The 22,477-nt window shown below is 46.6% G+C and overlaps 1 protein-coding gene across 5 annotated transcripts in view; it reads right to left on the bottom strand.

The window, feature by feature from the left end:
- Positions 1-22,477, bottom strand: part of LOC144785799 (uncharacterized) — a 672,618-nt gene that overhangs the window by 222,320 nt on the left and 427,821 nt on the right. For all 5 annotated transcript variants that reach the window (XM_078664619.1, XM_078664623.1, XM_078664622.1 and 2 more), the window contains exon 4: positions 16,141-16,237. In XM_078664619.1, coding sequence (XP_078520745.1) covers positions 16,141-16,237 — 97 coding nt within the window. The remainder of the gene's footprint in view (positions 1-16,140; positions 16,238-22,477) is intronic.

Below are 22,477 nucleotides of genomic sequence, written 5' to 3'. Positions count from 1 at the left end.
TCGCTGGTGTAGTAGGTCGTGGGAAAAAAAGACTTCAAAATCACAAGCTCATTCAAATGGATCTCGGATGGAACCTTTGGGATGAATTTTGGATTTGTCCTTAGAATCAGAGCATTGTTCTTGAACTGAAGAAAGGGTTGCACAATCGTTAGCACTTGAAGCTCACTAATCCTCCTAGCTGATGTTAAGGCTAATAGGAGAGCCAGCTTCCATGACACAAATTTTAGATCTGCTTTGTGAATGGGCTCAAACGGAGCACTCATCGGATGAGCCTAAACCAGATAAAGCTGCCAGACTGGTGGAGGAGGCCGGCCTGGAGGAAACACCCTGAGCCCTTCAGGAATTGTTTAATAATCCTATCGGACCAAAGTGAAGGTTCTGAAGACGTCGGCCTGAACCTGGAGATGGCTGCTAGATGTACCTTGACAGAAGAATGAGCTAAGCCTGACTTTGCCAGAGAAAGTATATATGGCAAAAGCTGATGCGGAGCTGAAGTGTATGGATGAATATTCTGCCTCTGGCACCAGAGACAGAATCTCTTCCATTTCGCCCGATAAGTTTTATTCGTCCTTGGCGCTCGGGCCCGAGACAGAATATCTCTACACTCCTCTGAGAGATTTAAATCTTGGAATTCTCTGTACTCAGGAGCCACGCTGTCAATTGGAGTGAGCTCGGATCTGGATGGAGCACCTGACCCTGAGACATCGTCAACAGAGAGGGAATCGGCTGTAGGTGAATCGGTTGGTCTTGAGACAGTAGGAGGAGTTCCGTGTACCAGAACTGACGGGGCCACGCTGGTGCAATCAAAATCATTCTGCAAGGTTCCGCTTTGAGTTTCCTGATCAGCCTCAGGATCAATGGAATTGGAGGAAAGGCGTAGACAAATGCGCCGTACCAAGCTATCAAAAGCGCATTCCCCAAGGACCCCCGCTGGTGATCCCTGCTTGCGTAGAACCGGCATTTGGTGTTTTCTGAGGTTGCAAACAGGTCTATAGTTGGGGTCCCCCAAACTGAAAAGATCTCCTCGAGAATGGTCTGGTCCAATTCCCACTCGTGACTGATTGATCTTTGGTTAATCAAAGCATCCGCTGTTGAATTGAGCCAGCCTGCGAGGTGTTCTGCCGTAAGAATAATGTGGAGAATCGCCGAGTTCCAAATTTCCTGAGCTACTTTTGAAAGAGCAAGGGATCTTGTCCCGCCCTGTTTGTTTATATAGTCCATGGCCGTTGTGTTGTCCGTGCGAACCAGCACTGTGTGATTTTGAATCCTTGGAAGAAAAGCCTGTAGGGCTAAGCGAATAGCTCTGAGTTCCAATAAGTTGATGTGGAACTTGCGCTGATCTGGATCCCAATGACCGCTCACCTTCAACTCTTGAAGTACTGCTCCCCAGCCTTCTAGTGAAGCGTCCGTGGTTAAAACCATGGGAGATGGGGGAAGCGTGAAGGTTAAGCCTTCTGAGATGTTGTCTTTCACCAACCACCAGCTGCTTCCCCTTCTCATTGCTGATGTCACCGTGATTTTGTCGTCGAACAAGCCTTCCGCCTGGTGCCATTGCTTGTCCAGTTGCTCTTGTAACGGACGCATTCGAAGTCTGCAATGCGGAATCAATAGTATGCAGGATGATATCGATCCAAGCAGGGACTTGTAGAGACGGACCGACAGAGACTTCCTCTTTTGCAAGAGACGAGCTGACAGAATAAGCTTGTTCTGACGTTCCTCAGATGGAAAGGCCTTGTAGCGATTTGTGTCCAGAATAGAGCCTAGAAATTTTGCCGACCTGGATGGAAGAAGGATCGATTTCTCCTTGTTGAGTTGCAGGCCCAGCTGATTGAAAAGTTGAATGCAGCTTGAGACCGCTCTGGAAGCTGCCTGGAAAGATAGAGCTTTTATCAGCCAATCGTCTAGGTAGGGAAACATCTCTAGAGATTGTCTTCTGAGAAACGCCGCCACCGGGGCCAGTACCTTCGTAAGTATTCTTGGTGCAGACCTGAGACCAAACGGAAGCACTTTGAACTGAAAATGGCTCTTGCCTACTGTGATGCGTAGGTATTGCCTGTGAGCTGGGTGGATCGGCACATGGAAGTATGCATCTTCTAAATCCAGCGTTGCCATGTAGTCCCTTGGATTCAGTAGACGTAGAATATCCTGAAGGGTGACCATCCTGAACGATAGTTTTATGAGATAGGTGTTGAGCTCTCTTAGATCTAATATTGGACGCCATTTTTCCTTTTTCTTTCGAACCAGGAAGAACCTGGAATAAAAACCTTTCCCCCTCTGGGAGTGAGGTACAGGTTCTATTGCCCCCTTGACGAAGAGTTGGTGGGCTTTGAGATGTAGAAGTTTTAGATGTTGCGATTCGTTGGCGCCTGGAGCTCTGGTTGGAGGAAGTTGTTGAAACTCCAAAGTGTGGCCACTCTGAATGATATTCAGAACCCACTGGTCTGATGTAATGACCTTCCAGCTGTGTAGACAATGAGAAATCCTGCCCCCCACTGATGTTATCGGAGGGGTAGGAACAGTAGAAAGAGCCATGAAGCCGCTATTGTCGTTTAGAATTGTCTCTCCCTTGACGCCCTTGACGCCCTCTTGGTGGCCGACGAGAGAAAGACGCCGATTGACCTTGGCGCTGTGAGTATTGCGGCTTGTAAGTTTGAGAGGACTGAGAGTACGAAGAGTAGCGTGGTTGATTGCCACCTCTGTACGAGGAAAAACCTCTCCCTCTCGCACCTCTGAAAGGAACTTTGCGGTAATTCAATGACCCCAAGGACCTTGCCGTGTCCGTGTCCTTCTTGATGCCCTGAAGGACATCATCTACATGCTTTCCAAAAAGCATCTCTCCGTCGTAAGGTAAGTCCAAAATCTTATTTTGGACTTCCTGTCAAAACCAGGTTGCTCGTAGCCAGCCCTGGCGCCTCAAAACTGCTGAACCCGCCAATGCACGGAAAGCTGTTGTTGCTATGTCCATAGCACAATCTATCACCTCTGAAGAGTAACGCTCCCCTTCCATCATAGTCTTCCTGGCTTCATCTTTCGCTGCATCCGGAAGTTGGTCCACAAACAGGGATAAATCACACCACATCTGGCGATCATATCTGCCCAAGATAGCGAGAGCATTAGCAGCTCGAACCAGGAGGCTGGCCATAGAAGAAAACCTTTTTCCCACATTGTCCAGACGCCTCCCTTCCTTGTCTGGCGGTGTTGTTAGTGGTGTGGAAGGATTCTTGGACTTGCTTTGCGCCGCTTGGGAAATGACCGAGTCCGGCTTAGGTTGACCTGTCAGACAAGCAGGACTGCCGTCCGGTGCTTTATATTTCTTCTCCAGCCGGGGAAGATCAGGGATAACTGTCGCAGGATTCTGCATCACTTTAGTGCCTTCCGACCATACATGTTCAATTATTGGAAGTGGACGAACTGACTTTCTGTAAGGTTCCTTGAAGTCGTAAAGGAAACAGTCTGATTGCACCATCGTAATTGGAAGGCCAAATCTCTTGGAAGCCCTCTCCATAAGATTATGGAAACCTCCAATGTCAGCTGGAGGGGAGGTTGCAGTATCCGGCACTGGTGAATCAGGATCCTGGTTGACATCATCGTCCCAATTTCTATCCTGGTAATTTGAAGGATCACCCTGAAGGTCTCCATCAGATGAGACATCATCGTCATGAACTGTTACAACCTCCTGACAGCTCTCTCTGGGTTCCGGTCCCGAAACCCGAGTAACCAGAGGCGTCACTGCCACTGCAGGAGTAGTAGGAATGGATGGAGAAGGAGGACGCTCCTGCAGTTCCGCAGTTTGCGACGGAAACCTCTTCTTGTAGTCCTGTAACATCAATTGCAAGTCTGTAATAAGAGAGGAAGGCATTGCTACCATATCGTGCCTTGTTGATTGTGGAGGCCTTTCTTGCTGAACAAACTGGCGCTCCTCAGTATAGCACTCATCAGAGTCCGAATCTTGATATTTCACCCGCAATTGGGATGGGCTATAAGCGTCCCCATAAGGACCCTTCTCATCTTCATCAGACTCCTCATCCAGGAGCAACATGGGAGGTAACGGAGTTACCCGCCGAGGAGATGTCATTTCTGGGGTAATTGGCTACCTTCTAATAGATATGCGGACCTTTTGAATCGTCGACGACATCGTCGCCGACAGTAACGCCAGTGGAATAGTCGTAGACGGAACCGTTGACGGAGAGATGAATTTCGTCGACTGAGGGTTGGTCGTCGACAGTGGATTGATCGTCGACTGAGTCGTCGACGAGCTCGTCGTCATAATCATCATGGCCGCCGTCGTCGACGTTGTCCTCGTCGTCGTCGCCGCCGACACTACCTTCGTCGACGTTGAAGACAGAACGGAGTACAGACCAGAGGCCAAACAAGGGGCAAAAGCGCCAAAAGAGGAAAAGGAAGAGGTCGAGGGACAGTGGGAGACGAAGACGATTAAAAAGAAAACACAGAAAAATCAATATGGGAAATCAATCTATGGATACAATGGAAGAGAACAGAACTGTTGTCAATCTCTCAGACAGGCAATTGAACCAAACAGAAATTTCAGTACTACAATTAGGATTGTCCTTCTGCCCCAGCACAATTTTGGACTATACGGATACAAGGGTTGATCTGTTCTTGTATGCCAGAAAGTTGAAACTGCTGAAAATATATGCAGTTCGATCAAAATTGAAACAAACAAACTCCAGAACATCGGATGATCCGGACAGCAATCTGCAGGTATATGACATGGAATTACTGAAAGACATGTATGAACTAGAAATGGATGGCAACAGTGCAAGGAACGACTACGTGCTCTCGGGACAGGGTGGAGTCATGAACAAACAAATTAAACATAGTGGCCTCAAACTCAAAAGCAAATTCAATCCAAATGTCCCTTTTGACAACATTGAAGCATATAATCAAGCAATTATATCGGAATTAAAGAAAACAAGGAGAAACTTAGGGAACTCCAAATTGGATAATCTAACAAAGGAACAAAGACTGGCACTAAAAAGCCTGAAGGAAGACAGCTCCATCGTGATCAAGCCCTCCGATAAGGGGAGCAACGTTGTAAATATGAATTATAATGATTATAAATTGGAGGCAACAAGACAATTGACTGATACCACCTGCTATGAGTTAATCAATTGGGAGCAATACAGAAAAACGATAAAGGATTATCATGCACTTTTGGGAGGATGGTATCGGAGTGGACTCTTGGACACCGATGAGAACAAATTTCTGAAAAAGGATCAACCCTGTATCCCATGTCTGTATTTCCTCCCGAAAATCCATAAGGACCCCCTAAGACCACCAGGGCGTCCAATAGTATCATCAAATGGAGGACTTTTGGAGAATACCTCCATATTCTTGGATTTGTTTCTCAATGAATATGTGCGCAACCTAAATTCATACTGCAAAGATAGCACAGACTTTTTGAGACAATTGCATGACTTGAGATGGGAGGAAGGGTACCTGATGATAAGCATGGACATATGCTCTCTATACAACTGTATTGACCAAGTGAAGGGGGTAGAGGCATGTATGCATTATTTGAGAAGCAGACATGTAGACTATTGGGAACACAATGATATGCTGAGGAGTATGATGCTATATTGCCTACAGGAGAACATCTTCCTCTTTGAGAAGGCTGTATATCGCCAACGATCAGGAACCGCGATGGGAACTTGTTTTGCCCCCAGCCTGGCGAATCTCTTCCTAGGCTGGTGGGAGGAACAGGTTGTTTGGTCGCAGGAATCGGAGCTGTACACTGACCACATTTTAATGTGGGTCAGGTACATCGACGACCTATTCATAATATGGAATGGTCCCGAGAACCTAGCAAAAAAGTACATCAATCACCTTGGAATGAATGATTTGAACTTACGATTCACATATAACATAAGTGATAGGTACTGTGAATTTTTGGATATAGCTGTTGAGATTAAGGAGGGCAATATCACCACTCGCCTGTTTCGGAAAGCCACAGCCGGCAATGCAGTGCTGCATGCGGCGAGTCATCACCCCATACCTCTGAAGGAGAGTATACCGTATGGGGAATTATTGAGGGCTCGCCCAATTGCAGCACTGATGCAGACTTTGAGAGTGAACAGAAGGCCATGATTTTGCGATTTAAACAATGAGGGTATAGTGAGGAAACCCTTAAAACAGCACAGGATAAAGTGAAGGATTTGCAGCATGAGGAACTCTTATTTAAGACTACAGGTTCTACAAGAAGGAACGATGAGCCGACTAAAACGAACCAACCCAGCCCACCCCGTATGATTACCAATTTCAGCAGGGGGGCATGGGCATTGGGAAAAATCATGAAGGCACATTGGAATCTGCTTACTGCGGACCCAATTATAGGAGCCTTCGTAGGACAGCGACCACAAATCACTTGTCGAAGAGCAAGATCCCTTAGGGATCAATTGGTGCACAGTTACCCTGGGGAAACATCCAGAGCAAATTGGCCTCCTAGACCAAATGGGTTCACAACTTGCGGCAGTTGCAAGGCTAACCGCAATGGGAAATCTTGTAAGGATTTTGTAAATGGTATAGGCCAAAAGAAGCAAATCAGGCAACAGATCAACTGTAATACTGAGTTTGCTGTCTACGTGTTGGAGTGCCCTTGTGGCCTCCGATACGTAGGCAGCACCAAACACCCACTGAAGGTGAGGATCCTACAGCACTTGCGTGCTATCACAAATAGGGACCACAACTACCCTATGGCCCGCCACTATGAAGACAAACACAACAGCAATAATGTCAGTTTAAGATTTTTTGGTATCGACAAAATTCCCAAAAATATACGTGGTGGAGACCACGAAACACAGTTAAGGGTCAAAGAATCCAGATATATTGTAGATCTGGACTGTAAGACCCGAAAGGGGCTTAATTGTGAGGAGGAGTTATCCTCACATATAGGCATATAAAGCTGTTAGGGACACGACGCAAGCTACCTCGATGAATGATGAGTTTGTTATATAGATTTTATATCACTATCCCCTTTTTAAAATTGGCTTACACATACACCATTAGCCCACCCACACAGAGGGCAAGAATGTTAGCCTCCAACAGTGGTTTCTTTACAGGAAGACTAGTCGCTTCAGGGCCACAACATAATGAATGGTAAGCCACAGAATGGAAATATTTTTGGTTTCCATTCGTTAATTACTTTTTACACTACTACACACTCACATTGAAAATGTCACCGCTCCCTCATTCCCGATTATGAGCACTTGAACATTAAGGCTAACCACCACATTAGTACCTAAACACCTACTCGCCTCACTAATATTTCGTTAGAGAGGGAAGTATCCATCTCTTAAGACACTATTATTGAACCCAGGGAGCTCCCAGGGAACACAAGATACAATTTACAGTGCCTACAGGTACGGACATACTATATCAGGGTAGATCCACCAGATAGCAGTCTCGAACCTTGCTCGCATCCGGCGGGTGTACTACAGTACCCAGCCGCATTGCGACCAGTTGAGAGTCATATGATACTAGGCTTAGACATGTCACATCAGTGTCCTGCAATCGAGGGGCAAACTACATTACCCGGCGGACCTTAGCAACTGCTTACGATTTTAGGCCAGCAAACGGTAGCCCCTCATTATCAATGCAAACGCAAAGGTACTAACTGCGAAACTGTAAATATGAGATCTTATCAACACTGTTTCAATATATTAATTGAGCATTGTGATTACATTGTTTGATGTCTGAAAGTGATAGTGTGTTTTCTATCTCTATGAATTTGTCATGAAAGACGGACTTAAATATGCTGGTAAACAAAATGGTGGTAACTTGATAAAGGCAAACGCCGAAACGCGTCGTCCTTGTTCCATAAGTGCACAATAAAAGGTTTTGTGCTGGATTTTCCTGGTGTGCCGTTTTCTGTGTCCAGCTATTGGAGGTGGATGAGAAGCAGGTTCGAATATATAATATATATATATATATATATATATATATATATACATATAATAAATAACTATGCAGCCCTATAAAATCCAAACTAAAGAAGGGACAAACAGCCAGAAACTCAGCCATACTTGCATAGTAAAACATTACGTAATAAAACTTGTAATAGAGACCACACACCCAAATGGCTTCATACAAGAAATGTCTTTATTTTCAAGAACAAGGAAAAAAACACAAGTATTTGAAGGCAGTTTGGCCCATATGCTGCATAGGAATTACTGTCCTGAGAAAACTGGCACCTCGCCTTTAAGACTTCCAAGAATCTAGGTACTTTGCCTTTAAGAACCTCTGAGAGCCCTATCCTCCCAGCATGCACCACAGGTGACAGTTAGGTCAGTTCTTTTTGTAAAGGCGTATAAAATACCACTTAAAACCAGTGCTTATGACTTTGATGAATATACCCCTGGAAGAGAACTAGGATTACAGGTAAGTAACTTATCCTTCTCTTCCAGGGGATACTCATCAATAGTCATAAGCAGTGAATAGAATAGCAAGCCCATACCCCACACTTCGCGGAATAGGAATGTAGCACTAGAAATAAAACCAATCTTAAAGTAATCGGTACCAATAATCAACCAAACAGATTCCTCAGAGATGCTTGACCTACTTGAGCATCTGCCTGAGTATCTGAATCTAAGCAGTAATGGCGAGAAAAGGTATGAACAGACCACCATGTGGCTGCTTTGCACATTTCTGCTATGGGAACATTTCTGAGGAGAGCCGTAGTTGAGGCTTTTCCTCTGGTTGAATGCGCTCTAGGTCTTCCTTGAAGAACTTTATTAGCGAACTGATAGGCTAAGGAAATACAGGAAACTATCCATCTTGAGATGGACCGCTTAGAGGCTGCTAAGTCAGTATTAATGGGACCATAGTGGACAAATAACCTGTCCGTCTTTCTAATACCTTTAGTTTTATCTAAATAGAACTTCAACACCCTCTTAAGGTCTAAAGAATGTAAGGCCCTTTCAGGGGGCGTAGAGGGATTGGGAAAAAAAGTGGGTAACGTGATTCCCTGATTGATGTGGAACTCTGATACCACCTTTGGCAGAAAACTAGGATGAGTTCTAAGAACCACCCTATTTGCATGAAATACTGTGTAGGGTTCCTTACAGCACAGAGCTTGCAATTCGCTTACTCTACGAACAGAGGTAATTGCGACCAAGAAGGCCACTTTCCAAGATAAGTGCTGCAAAGAAGACTTATGTATTGGTTCAAAAGGTGTTCCCATCAGTTTGGTCAAGACCACATTGAGCTCCCACGGAGGAGAAGGCGCTCGAACTGGTGGATACACCTTTTTTAATCCTTCTAAAAAAATCCTTCACCACTGGCATCTTAAAGAAAGAACCCTGTGTAGGAGATTTTCTGTACGCTGTGATGGCTGCTAAGTGTACCTTGATGGAGGAAAATTGCAGCCCCGACTTAGCCAAATATAACAAATATGGCAGTATGACCTGTTCCTGTCCTGAGACTGGGTCATGTCCATTATTCATACACCAGATGTAGAAACGCTTCCATTTGAAAGCGTAGGAAGCTCTAGTGGAAGGTCTTTTAGCTTCCTTGAGGATGTTCATACAGTCATCTGACAAGTCTAAGTGCACATATTGCAAGACTTCAGGAGCCATGCTGTCAGCCGCAGCGAAGGATGGCAGGGATGGAATACTCTCCCTTGGCTCTTGGACAGCAGGACCGGACGGCAAGGCAACCTCTGGGGTGGAGCTTTGGAGAGCTGTAGAAGGTCCGGGTACCACCACTGGCGCGGCTACTCCGGAGCTTTCAGAATCATCCTGGAGTTGGTCTTGTAGAATTTGGTGATCACCACTGGAATGAGAGGCAGTGGGGGAAAGGCATAGAGCAAGTTCTGGGACCAGCTTATCAGCAGCGCATTCCCGCTTGAACCTGGTTGGGGAAACCTGGATGCGTAGACGGGGCATTTGGCAATTGTTGCGTCTGCGAACAAGTCTATGTCTGGAAAACCCCAGCGTTGAAAAATTCCGTGAGCAACGTCGTTGTTGAGCACCCAGTCGTGCGCCTCTACAAACTCTCTGCTGAGGAAGTCCGCCTGAACATTTAGGGCACCAGGGACGTGAACTGCCTTGCTGGTCAGATGTCTCGCCAGTATCCACTTCCAAATTGCTTGCGCCTCCTGGGACAGAATTCTGGATCTGGTGCCTCCCTGCTTGTTCAGGTAAAACATTGTTGTGGTGTTGTCTGCTAGCTGGACCGCTCTCAGTTCCAGGAAGTTGATATAGTAACCCTTCTCTGTGTCCATCCACCGACCTTGCACTTGGAGGTGATCCATATGGGCACCCCAGCCCTGCAGTGAGGCGTCTGTCACGATAGTTTGTGTTAGAGTCTCTTGGTGAAAGGGAACCCCTTGCAGAAGATTCGATCTCTTCGTCCAAAACCTGATGGAGTCCTTGGCAGACTGGGGAAGTGCAATCCGATCCTCCCACTTCCCTGAAGCCTGCGCCCACTGGTCCTCCAGAGCCTGCTAAAGAGGACGCATGAGCAATCGAGCATTGGGGACAATGAAGATGAACGAGGCCATGGACCCCAGGAGAGAGGACACTTGTCTGACCGTAGGGAGGAGAGTCTGAAGAAGCTCCTGAGACTTCTTCCTGATAGAAATGAACCTCTCCTCCGAAGGACACACGCTTCCTTCCACGGTGTCCAGCGACGATCCCAGATAGTGAATGTTCTGAGTGGGGTTGAGAATCGATTTCTTGAAATTGACTCGTAGACCCAGGTTGTTCAGAATGTGAAGGCTGTAAGACAGATGCGACTGAAGCAGAGATGGAGTGGAACTCTTCAAAAGCCAGTCGTCGAGGTATGGGTAAATGAAAATTCCTCGTTTGCGCAGAAAAGCCGCCACCACTGCCATGCACTTTGAAAACGTTCTTGGTACTGACATGTGTCCAAATGGCAGAACTCGAAACTGATAATGATGCCGAGCCACTTGAAAACTGAGAAACTTTCGATGTTTCTTGGACCCTGGAATGTGGAAGTAAGCGTCCTGCAAATCTATGGAGCACATCCAGTCTCCTTGATGTAAATGGGGGAAGATCTGGTGTAGAGCCAGCATCCTGAACTTTTCCTTTCGTATATATCTGTTTAAGATGCGAAGATCCAGAATAGGCCTGTGCTCCACATAAGGACCCTTTTTCTCGACCAGGAAGAAACGAGAGTATATGCCCTGGCGTCTTTGATGAATTGGGACACATTCTATGGCTTCTTTTACCAGAAGACTGCATACCTCCTTTTGAAGTATGGGATGACACAAACAGAGTTCCCTCGGAGGAATGGAAGGAGGAGGAGTCTTGAAACGTACTAGATATCCATTTTCGATAATATTTAGCACCCACTTGTCGTTTGTTATATTGCGCCACTCCTCCAGAAAACCAACGATACTTCCTCCTACCGGAGTGGACAACACGTTTAGAGGAAGTAACTGCTCATTGTTTCGCTGGCTGTTTTGAGGTAGAGGCCTGTTGTCTATTGTTGCCTCTTCCCCTCCCTGGATGTCTTTGTTGGAAATGAGACCTTTGCTGCTGCTGTTGACCTTGCGACGACCACTAGTTCGATTGACCTTTTTGTTGGAATTGGCGTTTTTTATTGGAAGGAAAACGTTTGCGAAAGTCTTTCTTCTTCTCCAGACCTACCGCCTTAACTGTGTCCAATTCCGCTTTCATTTTTGTCATCTCCTCGTCTGCATGAGAAGCGAAGAGAGAAGAACCATTAAAGAGGAAGTTAGTTATCTTTCGCTGTACTTCCGGTTTAAGGCCTGCTAATCGTAGCCATGCAGCCCGTCTAGAACAGATACCATGAGCGTATCCGTGAGCAGCCAAATCAGCCCCGTCCGCTGAGGCGCTAATCACTTGGTTAGCGACAAGACCTCCTTCCTGTAAGATTTCTCGAAAATCTTGCTGATCTTCTTTAGGAAGCTTGTCTACAAAACGACCGAGGGAATCCCATAAGGACCTGTCGTATCTTCCTAATAGAGCAGAGGCACTGGAAACCTTCATAAAAGAGGCCGATGTGTTGCACATTTTTCTGCCCATGGAATCCATCACTTTGCTGTCTTCATCTGGAGGAGCAGAGGATGAAGACATCGATGACTGAGTTTTCCTAGCCGCTGCCACAATGATGGAATCTGGGGGCGGATCTGAGCAAAGAAATAATGGATCATGATCAGGGGTCTTATATTTCTTAGCTATTCGTGAAGGCACAGACCCCACTGTCGCAGGAGGTAGAAAAGTCTGAGTGGCAAGATCAATAATGCCAGGAACAAGTGGAAGCAATGGTCTGGCTGAGGAACGGTGATGTAGGGTCTCAAAGAGTACCGTGGTGGATACAGTAGGGACCAACATCGGTATATTTAATTTGCTCGCTCCTTGACATAACACCTCATTGAAGGTAGTGAGATCGTCCACAGGTGAAACTCGTGATGGAGGTGTAGAAGTACAAGTAGGAGAGTAATCTCTCCTAGAGGACTTGGTAGACGAGGTAGACCAAGTGCGAGGTCTTCGAGGACTCCTCCTTGAAGAAGAATGAAAAGACCTAGATCTGTCCCTTGAATGTCTCCGACGGGATCGCGGAGAGCGTGATCTAGGTGGAGTACTTCTTCTTGAAGATACCACAGTGGGTGTCCTTGATCTTCGTGGAGATCTCAGAGGTGTTCGAATTGGAGATTTTGACAGGCGGGAAGGAGAGTAGGTACGGGAATAGTCCGAACCAATTCTGCCGATAGACCTAGCTTTCTTACGCCTAGGTTCTTCACCAACTTCTGGAGAGCCCTCCGGTGAAATCTGTACAATATTAAGTTCAGGAGACGTAGATCTTGAGGGAGAACGAGATGCACCGGCGACCTCCTCTGAGGCCCCAGCATGTTCTTTGTCCCTCGACGTCGACAACTGTCCCTCCCTCGATGTCGAACCACGATGATGCCCTGTAGGAGTCAAGGGCTGTGCATATTTTGATGTCTTCACAGGAGACCTCGACGTCGACCTGGCATGACGTCGCGGTGATCTTGACCTCGAATGACGGCGACGTCGTGGTGACTTCAACGTCGAACGACGTTGCGGTGATCTCGACGTCGAATGATGTCTTACTCTCGACGTCGACTGGTCTTCAGGTCTCTTCGACGTCGGCAAGCTTCTCGACGTCGACCTACGGTGAGGTGACAGAGTGTCTCGACGTCGATGGGGCTCTAGACGATGATACATGTTTCGACGTCGATAGACCCACATCTTGGCCATACCTCACTTACGAAGCAGGACGCTTCGACGTCAAGGCCTTGCTCGGCGACGGAGACTTACGCCGTCTCGATGTCGGAGACTGTTCAGGCCTTTTCTTCGACGGTGGCTGTGACGGCGAACAAGCTGGAATCTTCCTTTTTCTCGACGGTGTAGATGCAGACTGTAGAAGGTAACGATGCTTCTGATGAGAGGAGGGCTCTTGATCCCCAAGGCCACTTTCTGGACGTGTTTTTCCTCTCTCCATCACTGCCTGAAGCCGAATCCTCTCTCTATCACGGAGTGTTCTTGAGGAAAACCTCTGGCAGTGATAACAGGCGTCTACCTTATGAGAAGAAGGAAGACAGGCGATACACACGGAGTGTGGATCTGACCTAGCCATCTTTTTTCAACAAGATGGACAATTTCTGAAGAGAGCTGGCATTTTGACAGAAAAAGATGACAAGTTTCTGTCAGAAAAAGAAGGAAAATCTTCTCCCAGCACAGGAGAAATGCTAAACAGCAAGAAAAATAACAATTTCTGACTAAAAAGTCAAAAAACTGTCGAGCTCAAGCTCCAGGATCCTCACAGAAGGAGCCGGAAAAAAGAACTGACCTAACTGTCACCTGTGGTGCATGCTGGGAGCATAGGGCTCTCTGAGGGTCTTAAAGGCAAAGTACCTAGATTATTGGAAGTCTTAAAGGCGAGGTGCCAATTTTCTTTTCTGTCCCAGGACAGTAATTCCTACGCAGCCTATGGGCCAAACTGCCTTCAAATACTTGAGTTTTTTTCCTTGTTCTGGAAAATAAAGAAATTTCTTTTACGAAGCCATTTGGGTGTATGGTCTCTATTACAAGTTTTCTTATGTAATGTATTACTATGCAAGTATGGCTGAATTAGTTTCTGGCTGTTTGTCCCTTCTTTAGTTTGGATTTATAGGGCTGCATAGTTATTTATTATGTATATATATATATATATATATATATATATATATATATATATATATATATATATATATATATATATATATATATGAATATATATTATTATAAGCTCCGGGGTCCCGCACATGGGCGGGGATAATTCACTGCTTATGACTATTGATGAGTATCCCCTGGAAGAGAATAGGAGCTACCGCATATATCACAATAAACTGGGTCACTTGTAGTGAGGGCCATAATTGATGAATTAGACAGACTTTGGAGAGTTGATCTAGCTGTAAAACGTAACTGTTCAGACACTGATAAGACGGTTCAGTAGACCAAATGCTGATTCTACCAGGGGTAAAGCTGTGACTACTGTATTACTAAGAATGTATTACTGCCCTGATGCCCAAGTAGGTCAGGCCTCTTTCAGGGACCTCTCTGCTTAGGCCAAAATGTTTCTTTTTTCATTCTTTCCACCACACTTAGTAGGTTGCTTTTTTATTCACTGCTAGTGAATATCAATTGATAAGCCCCAAAGGAGAAGCAGTGGTGGCTGGCAACATATATGGTGAGGAGTGATGCACACAAAAATAACCATATATATTTCACTGAACTTGCTGCTCCTCATCCGGTCTGTCCCTCCATGGCGGGATTGGGGTCCTGGAGTCCACGAGCAGGTAAGGGAAGGACTTCCTTCCTGCTCGTCGATCGCAAATCCAACCCATGGTGTTTTTAGCAGGAGAGCAGCTCCAGGATTGGTTGGAGCAGGATAACCCAGCACTCATTTTGAGGCTGTGGGCCTGTGCCAGCAATTCTCAGCCTATTTCACAGCCCTTGGATTGCTCGGTCTACAGTGCTCATGTCGGATAGGATGGCTGTGAACAGACGGACAATCCGACATGCGCACTGTAGACCAGTGTAGTCATCCTGCATTTGCAGGATTTAGCCCAGCCACTACCCTTGTGCAGACCAGCGCAAGTGGTGACAAAATAAAATGGTTTTGAGTCACTATTTTATTTATTTCTGTTTGCCTGCTGCGCTTGCAGCAGGCAAGGCTCCTCCGCTATTTAGAAGAAGCCGCCCTGATGAGAAGGAGTAAATGTTTACCTGAAATTCTAGCTCTGTTTAAGGGGGATCGCCAAAAAATCATAAGTAACCATCCTGCATCCTTCTTCCCCAGTGTAAAGAATATGGATTTTAATGGGGCATGGAGCAGTATCTTGTGTCTCGATTTAAAAAAAATAGGAGCAACTACCGCCAACAGGAACTCATGGGATATTTTGAACCTTTTTTTTCTCTCTGTCCCGAGGCTGCACTTTGGAATAGGAAAATGGCCCAAAAACATTTGCAGCCAAAGTGTTTCTTTCTTTTTTGGACCCATTTCACAGGGGAACAACTAAAGGAAAGAGCAGGAAAGAGAGGGCAAGAGCTGTTTGGTGAAGTCATGGTTTTCAGCAAGTGAGGTGGAGCAAGACAGATAGAAAGAGAGTGAATAAGGGGGCAGCGGCAGAACAGGAGAAGTGAACACTGTAGTGAGGTGGGCGTGTCAGACAAGCCGAGGAGCACATGTAATGCCCTACGTTAAGCACGGAATCGTATTACCATGAAAAATATGAAGCACAGAGTCTGTAAAACAGGTGCCGTGCTGATACACGGGTCAAGTCAATGCAAGAAAAAAAAAGTGCACAGGAAGGAACATACATAAAAAAAAGGAGTAAGACCACAGATAATGGGGGCAGTTGGCTGGGAGGGTCCGAACCCCTAAAAGGTGGGACTAATTAAACATATCTACCAACCAAAAGCATCCATTTATGAAGGGCACTAACAGGAGCCAATAGAAAAGATGGGAGGTGCTTTAAGCACATTTTCTTGATACAGCATGCATCACAGAGCAGCGCATGTGTTGCCTAAGCTCTACCTAATAAAGACAGAATGAAGAACAACCAACCACTGACGACTTCGCTCACAACTGTGTAATAGTACAGAAATAATGGGAAATGGAGGATTGTACCTGTTAAGCTCTGTCTCAAGCTTGTTCAGAAGGGTCACAAGTTCAGATTTCTCTTGACAGAGGGTATCACAGCGCACCCGGAGCACATCTAGTTCCCCTGCACGAAGAAAAGCAATCAGTTTTAGTGTTATCAGCGGTCTCAGGGTAAGTTCTGTCTTTCCCTACCCAATTGCTTGCGTTTATAAAAAAAGAACCTGTCCAGTTGAATTAATGCTTTTGTTTTTGATGTCAGCAATAATGTTTTCCTAGCACTCAGATCTCACTGGCACTGACAAGTCAATCAAGGTACACCAAAAAGTAGTAGGCTGGTCCAAAATGTTTATCATTCGTAAAGCACAGCATCACATTCATACTAGTAACATTCTTTCAATTCCAGAAGAAAACAGGTTACTTACCTGTAACTTTGGTTCTCCAGTATTGGAAACTTTCATAGATTCCCATGCTTGTATCCTTCCGAGTCGTCGGAATGGGAGTCCTCGGTATACATAAAATAGCAATAGAAACCATTACCAAAACGGAAACAAGGACTAGGCCCATTCTAGTTTTGTAACATATCCACCTCTTTTTGTAAAAGAGACCAAATCAAGTGAAAAACCAATCAGATCAGCCTCATCCCTTAGAACTCCCCCGAGAGAAGCTCAGAGCCTCAGATTTTCGTAGCTGTTGTGTAACCATACTACTGAATGTGCTGAAGGCTGGGCTTTCCCAGGGGAGGAGGCTGGGTCGGATGGGAATCTATGAAAGTTTCCAATACTGGAGAACCAAAGTTACAGGTAAGTAACTTGTTTTCTTACTCCAGTATTGGAACTTTCATAGATTCCCATGCTTGTATCAGAGTAGCTAGCAGTTATGTGCACATTTTAGAACCATGATCATTATAAGACTAAGAACAAAGCAACAGCCAATTCACCATAATGACAAGTGCAATGGTCAATAAACATTCTTAGAAAAAGTAGGAACCATAAACAAATTAGGTTAAATAACGTGCAAGAACTGAAAAACAGTAAAATGGAAGGAGGGATGAAAGGGAAAGCTCACCCATACTGAAAGAGGTTCCTCAGGATTGCCTGTCCAACTGCTGCGTCACTCTGCGCTGAAGAATTCAGGCAGTAGTGTCTTGTAAATGTACGAGTACTGCTCCAGGTCGCTACTATGCAGATCTCCCGAATAGGAACTCCAGCAAAGAGGGCTGTCGAGGAAGAAATTGCCCTTGTGGAGTGAGCATGGACCCGACCTTCCAGGGGCTTACCCGCTGCTCTGTGACAATATTGGATAGCATTGGTAATCCAACAAGTATTCCCCTGCTTGGAAAGGGGAAACCCCTTACGAGGGGCGCTAAAAGAGACAAACAGTTGCGGAGACTTCCTGAAGTCATTAGTAAGTTGAAGGTAGAATTTCATGCACCTCTGAATGTCCAATGAGTGGAGTGCCTTTTCTGCCGGAGTCGTAGGTTGAGGGAAAAAAGTTTTGAGTATAACAGGCTAATTCAAATGAAAGTCAGAAGGCACTTTCGGTATGAACTTTGGGTTGGTACGGAGTATCAGAGTATCCTTTTTTTACTGGAGAAAAGGTTCCTGAATTGTGAGAGCCTGCAATTCACCCACTCTCCTAGCAGAAGTCAAGGCCAGCAGAAGAGCCACCTTCCAGGAGAGGAATTTTAAATCCGCCAGGTGAATCGGTTCAAAGGGATGCTTCATGAGCTGGGTGAGAACCAAGAAAAGGTGTCAAAGATGGGGCGGAGGCTTGACTGGAGGTAAGACTCTGAAAAGGCCCCTGAGAAACTGTTTAATGATCCTTGCCGACCAGAGGGAAGGACCAGAAGATGTGCGTCAGAAGTGAGAGATGGCGGCAAGATGAACTTTGATGGATGAGTGAGCCAGCCTCAATTTTGCTAATAAAAGAATGTAAGGAAGAACTTCATGCGGTTCAGACAAAAGAGGATGGACACCCTCTTGTTGGCACCAAATGCAGAAATACTTCCATTTCAACTTGTATGTCTTGTTGGTACTTGGGGCTCCTACCTGAGAAATGACATCTCTACATTCTGTTGAAAGGGTCAAACCAAGAAATTCTTGGTGCTCAGGAGCCATGCCGAAAACTGCAGGGATGGAGGATCCGGGTGCCAGATTTGGCCCTGGGACATTGTCAGCAGCGAAGGAATTGGCTGCAGAGAAAGCTGAAGGTCCAGGGAGAGGAGATGCAGCTCTGTGAACCAAAACTGTTGGGGCCATGCAGGAGCTATCAGAATCATCTTGCACTGCTCTGCGCTTCCAGAGAAGCCTGGGGATCAGCGGAATGGGGGGAAAAGCATAAATAAATGCCCCTGACCAGGCCTTCGAAAGCGCATTCCCCAATGATCCCGGATGGTGAAGTCTGCTTGCGTACAATCAGCATTTCTTGTTCTCCGGCGTGGCAAAGAGGTCTATGGAAGGTCTGCCCCATAGGCGAAAAACCGTCTACAGAGTGAACTGGTCCAGTTCCCATACTTGGCTGACCGATTTCAGTCTGCTCAGCGTGTCCGCTGTCTTGTTGAGAACGTCTGGCAGGTGCTCCGCTTTGAGCGATATCCCCTGCTGGATAGCCCATTCCCAAATGGTCTGGGATTCTTGTGACAAAAGACGAGACCTGGTGCCGCCTTCCTTGTTTATATAATGCATGGCCGTCGTATTGTATGTACGTACTAGAACTGCAGACTGCTGTATTCGTGGACGAAAAGCCTGCAAGGCCAGGCAAATCGCTCTGAGCTCTAGCAGATCGATATGTAGAAGACGATGTTGGGGCAGCCAACGTTCGCTTACATGAAGGTCTTGAAAGACTGCTCCCCAGCCCTCCAGAGAGGCGTCTGTAGTTATCTGAGGAGCAGGGGTGTTCCTGAAGGAGAGGCCCTGAGAAATGTTTTCCTCGTTCGTCCACCATGATGCGGCCTTCCTCATAGACATAGTGTATCCGTTGACTTGGCACCACTGCAAGTCCAACTCCTCCAGGAGAGGACATATCCGCAACCTGCAGTGAGAAATTAGAGGAATGCAGGAGGAAATGGACCCTAGGAGGGACTTGTAGAGGTGAACTGAAAGTGACTGTATTTTTAACAGTAGATGGGCCATGTTCATCAGCTTTTCTTGCCTCTCCAGGGTCGGAATAGCTTTGTTGATGGAAGTGTCCAGAATGGCTCCCAGGAATCGGGCTGTTCTGGAAGGACAGAGTCGACTTTTCTGTGATGAGAGTCAGCCCGAGATTGTCGAAAAGGCGTGTGCACGCCGCAACTGATTCTTCTGCTGAGTGTTTGGTAGAAGCTTTCAGCAACCAGTCGTCCAGGTGGGGGAAGACCGGATGCTGTTGTTTTCGTAGAAAAGCTTCCACAGGAGCTAATACTTTTGTAAAGATCTGCGGAGCAGATCGGAGTCCAAAAGGTAGGACCTTGAACTGAAAGTGGCTCTTGGATACTGTGAAGCGAAGGAACCTCCTGTGGGCTGGATGGATAGGTACGTGAAAGTATGCGTCCTCTAGATCCAATGTGGCCCTGTAATCCCCTGCATTGAGAAGACAAAGGATGTCCTGCAGAGAAACCATCTGAAATGATTGCTTGATGAGATAGGTGTTGAGCTCCCTCAGATCTAGAATAGGGCGCCACTTCTCCAAAGTCTTCTGGACCAGGAAGAACCAGGAGCAGAAACTCTCTCCCCGCTGAGAGAGAGGAACCAGCTCTATCGCCCCTTTCAGGGGCATTTGATGTACTTCCAACCGTAGAAGACGGAGATGTCTTGACACAGTGGCACGAAGGGGCTTGGAAGGTGGTGCACGGACAAATACCAGAGTATGTCCGCATTGAATGATGTTTAGAACCCAACGATCCGATGTTATTTGCAGCCAGTTGTGGAAGTAATTTGAAATTCTGCCTCCCACTGGTGTTATAGGAGGAGAAGGGACAGTAGTAAGAGCCAGCAAGCCGCTATTGATGCTTAGAGGAGTTCCTCCCCTGGCGCCCTAGTCTTCCTCTGTTGTTCGATCTAGAGAAAGAGGATGATTGATTTTGCCGCTGGTTATAATTCGGCCGGTAAGATTGAGAATTTGATCCATAGGAAGAATACCGTTGTTGCTGGTATCCTCCTCTGTACGTGGCACTACCTCTACCTCCACGGAAGGGGACCTTGTGGTACTGCGGAGCCCCTAACAATTTTGCGGTTTCCGTGTCTTTCTTAATGTCCTGGAGTGCATCATCAATATGTTTTCCATAGAGCACCTCCCCATCAAACAGAAGATCCAAGATCTTGTTTTGGACCTCAGGATGAAACTATGTAGCCTGCAGCCAGCCCTGCCGATTAAGGACAGCAGCGCCCGCAAGAGAATGGAATGCCGTTGTTGCAATGTCCATTGCACAATCAATTACTTCAGAAGATGTTTTCACTCCCTCTTGAAGAATCCTCTTCGCATCCACCTTCGCATCCTCCGGCAATTGGCCCAGATAGAGGGAAAGGTCACACCACATCTGGCGATCGTAGTGACCAAGTATCGCTAAGGCGTCCGCAGCCCTGACTAACAGGCTGGACATGGAAGAAAACCTCTTGCCCGCATTATCGAGGCGTCTGCCCTCTTTATCCGGAGGTGTCGTGAGGGGAGCAGAAGGATTTCTGGACTTTCTTGGACCAGCCTGAGAGATGACTGAGTCCGGTTTAGGCTGCCTGACCAGGTACGCCGGGCTATCATCTGGAGCCTTATATTTCTTATCAAGGAGAGGCAGTACCGGAATCACGGTGCCTGGACTCCGCATCACTTTCAAGCCCTCATCCCAGACGTGACCAACTATTGGAATGGAGCTAACTAATTTTTTGTAAGGCTCCTTGAAGTCATAGAGGAAACATTTAGACTGCATCGTAGGCATGGGCAGTTCAAATCTCTTAGCGGCCCTTTCCGTTAAGTTATGGAAACCCCCTATGTCTCCAGGGGGGAGAATCTACAGGCGCTGGTGAAGGAGAAGCTTGATCAGGAATTACATAGTCATCCCACTCTGCATCTGGATCTGGTATAATGACGTTGCCATGGTCCTCATCAGAGGTATCATCCTGAATGAGAACAACGATTGGTGGCACATCCTGAGCCACAGGCAGTGGTTGAGGAGGTGGCAATAGAGGGATAGAAGGCAATGCAGGCGGAACAGCTTTAACTTGCACCGCAATTGGAGCCGGAGATTATGTTGGGAATCTCCATCTATAGTCCAATAGCATATACTGCAAGTCCGATAGTGGGGAGGAAGGCATAGAGACCATCTCCTGCTGGTAGTCCTATTGATAATCTAAGGGAGGATCATATTGCTGGTCCTCTACGTAGTCCCCATCAGAGTCTGTGTTCTGGCACTTGACATGCAATTGCGAAGGGCTATCCGCATAGCCAAAAGGTCCTTCATCTTCTTCAGAATCCTCTTCTTCGAGGAGGAAAGCAGGAGGTAGAGGAGTCACCCTCCTGGGGAAGTTATGTCAGTTGTAATCTGGTGCTTCCTCATCGTAATGGCAATGTTTCCCCTTGTCGACGGGACCGTCGACGACGAAGAGAGAATCATTGACAAAGATAATGATGTCGTCGACGCAGCTGTCTTCGAGACCGTCGTCGTCATTGTTGTAGATGTGGTTGCCGTTGTCACCATCGTCGCCCTTCATCCTCGCCGACATGGTTGACAGCATCGTTGACGACAAAGTCTTCACCGGCGTCGAAGTCCTCGACTCAGATCCCTGAATCGTCAGCGCCGGAGACGGGAAAATCACCGCTAACGAGCCCGTCGACAGTGCCAGAAATGAAGGAGCAGACTTAGACTGTACCTTTCATGATTTCGTCCACAGAGCCGTTGACACCGTCGTCGACGAGTGAACTTTCTTCACAGATTTTACCTCAGAAGAAAGTGACAACAGCTTTTTAAAAGAGTTTGGAGCCACTGGAGGAGGAGATGGAGGAACAGAGCTGGATTTCCTCTCAGATATTACTCCTGCTGACAGCCTTCCCTCTCCTTTACACCTCAGAAAGGAGATTCGCTAGGACTACGCCCTTCAGACCTATGAGAGGTCTTTTTCAAGGCCTTACCAGGACGTTCTTCAGAAGGTGAAGGAGAAACTCTACTCCTTTTCACAGACCTCCTGGAAGATGTTGCAGAGGATGCCTCAACACTGTCACTGGAGACTGGTTCCTTCCTTGACTTGAGCTTCTGAAGACAGGTCAAGAGACGCCCCTCACGGTCTCACAAGGTCTTTGTAAAAAAAGTGGGGTATATTTTACAGACTGCAGCCTTATGGTCTTGGTACAGACAGTAAATACAATCCTTGTGCTTGTCCTCCACATACAACCTCTTCTT

Source organism: Lissotriton helveticus, chromosome 10, assembly GCF_964261635.1.
Source record: "Lissotriton helveticus chromosome 10, aLisHel1.1, whole genome shotgun sequence".
Lineage (NCBI taxonomy): Eukaryota > Metazoa > Chordata > Amphibia > Caudata > Salamandridae > Lissotriton > Lissotriton helveticus.
The sequence above is the reverse complement of the archived record's forward strand: the minus strand, read 5'-3'. Positions and strand labels throughout refer to the sequence as shown.